This window comes from Antrostomus carolinensis, unplaced genomic scaffold (assembly GCF_000700745.2).
Source record: "Antrostomus carolinensis isolate BGI_N321 unplaced genomic scaffold, ASM70074v2 scaffold30488, whole genome shotgun sequence".
Lineage (NCBI taxonomy): Eukaryota > Metazoa > Chordata > Aves > Caprimulgiformes > Caprimulgidae > Antrostomus > Antrostomus carolinensis.
The window spans coordinates 1-829 of NW_010335479.1; the positions used below are offsets into that span (position 1 = coordinate 1).

At 65.3% G+C, this 829-nt stretch overlaps 1 protein-coding gene across 1 annotated transcript in view; it reads right to left on the reverse strand.

The window, feature by feature from the left end:
- Positions 1–137: 137 nt before the first annotated feature.
- LOC104530090 (lateral signaling target protein 2 homolog) overlaps positions 138–829 on the reverse strand; it is a gene marked incomplete at both ends in the record, with an annotated part of 1,700 nt that continues 1,008 nt past the window's right edge. The window contains 3 exon segments of the mRNA XM_029086636.1: positions 138–386; positions 480–581; positions 718–807. Coding sequence (XP_028942469.1) covers positions 138–386; positions 480–581; positions 718–807 — 441 coding nt within the window.

Here is an 829-nt window from a genome sequence, read left to right on the forward strand (position 1 = left end):
TTGAGCCCTGGGCTGCTCCCAGGGGGCTGAGGGCTGCACAGTGGGGAGGTGACAGTTACCTCAAGGGTGGCAAGACAATTCCCACCCCAGTGGGCCGGGGTCAGCCATCCTGGCCCCACTGCCTCCCCACCACACACCCCCACTGCTGGTCGCTGCCCAGGTCATCCACTGTGCCAGGGGGTCCCAGCCGTGCCATGCAGGTGGGAGGTGGTGGGGTGGCACAGGGGACCTCCAGGAGACCCCAGGGAGCAGCGGGGTCTGCTCTGGGCACTGCTGCCCCCCAGGCTGGAGGGGTGGCTGGACCACAGTGATCCTCCAATTCAGCTGTGCACAGGCTCCTCTCCAGCAGACAGAGCTCCTCCGCCGACAGCACCCGCAGCAGGTCCCTGCGGTGAGGGGACAGCATCAGCCCCACGCCACGGCCTTACTGCTGCCCCGTGGCCCCATCCATGGGCACCCATCACCCCCCTATCACATACTTTATCTTCTTCAGGAGGTTGTAGAACGGGCTGAAGACCCGGGACATCTGCTCAGGGCTCTGCTCCAGGCTGAGGGGACCCTCGGGGTAGATGAGAAGGCCACTGCAAGGGGACAGAGCCTGGCTCATGTTGGGGGACTGCCTGGGACCCCGAGTCCTCAAGGGGGAAAGGGGCTGGTACAGCGCAGGGAGCACCCAACCACCCCCCATCACCCCCTTCTCTAGGGGGCTGCACCCACCTGATGATGGCCAGGCGAGGGATGGTGAACATCAGCAGTGGTTCGTAGCCATCGATCATCTCCTGGGTCAGGTAGCCCAGGCGCAGGGCTCTGGGAAGGGGACACCCTTACA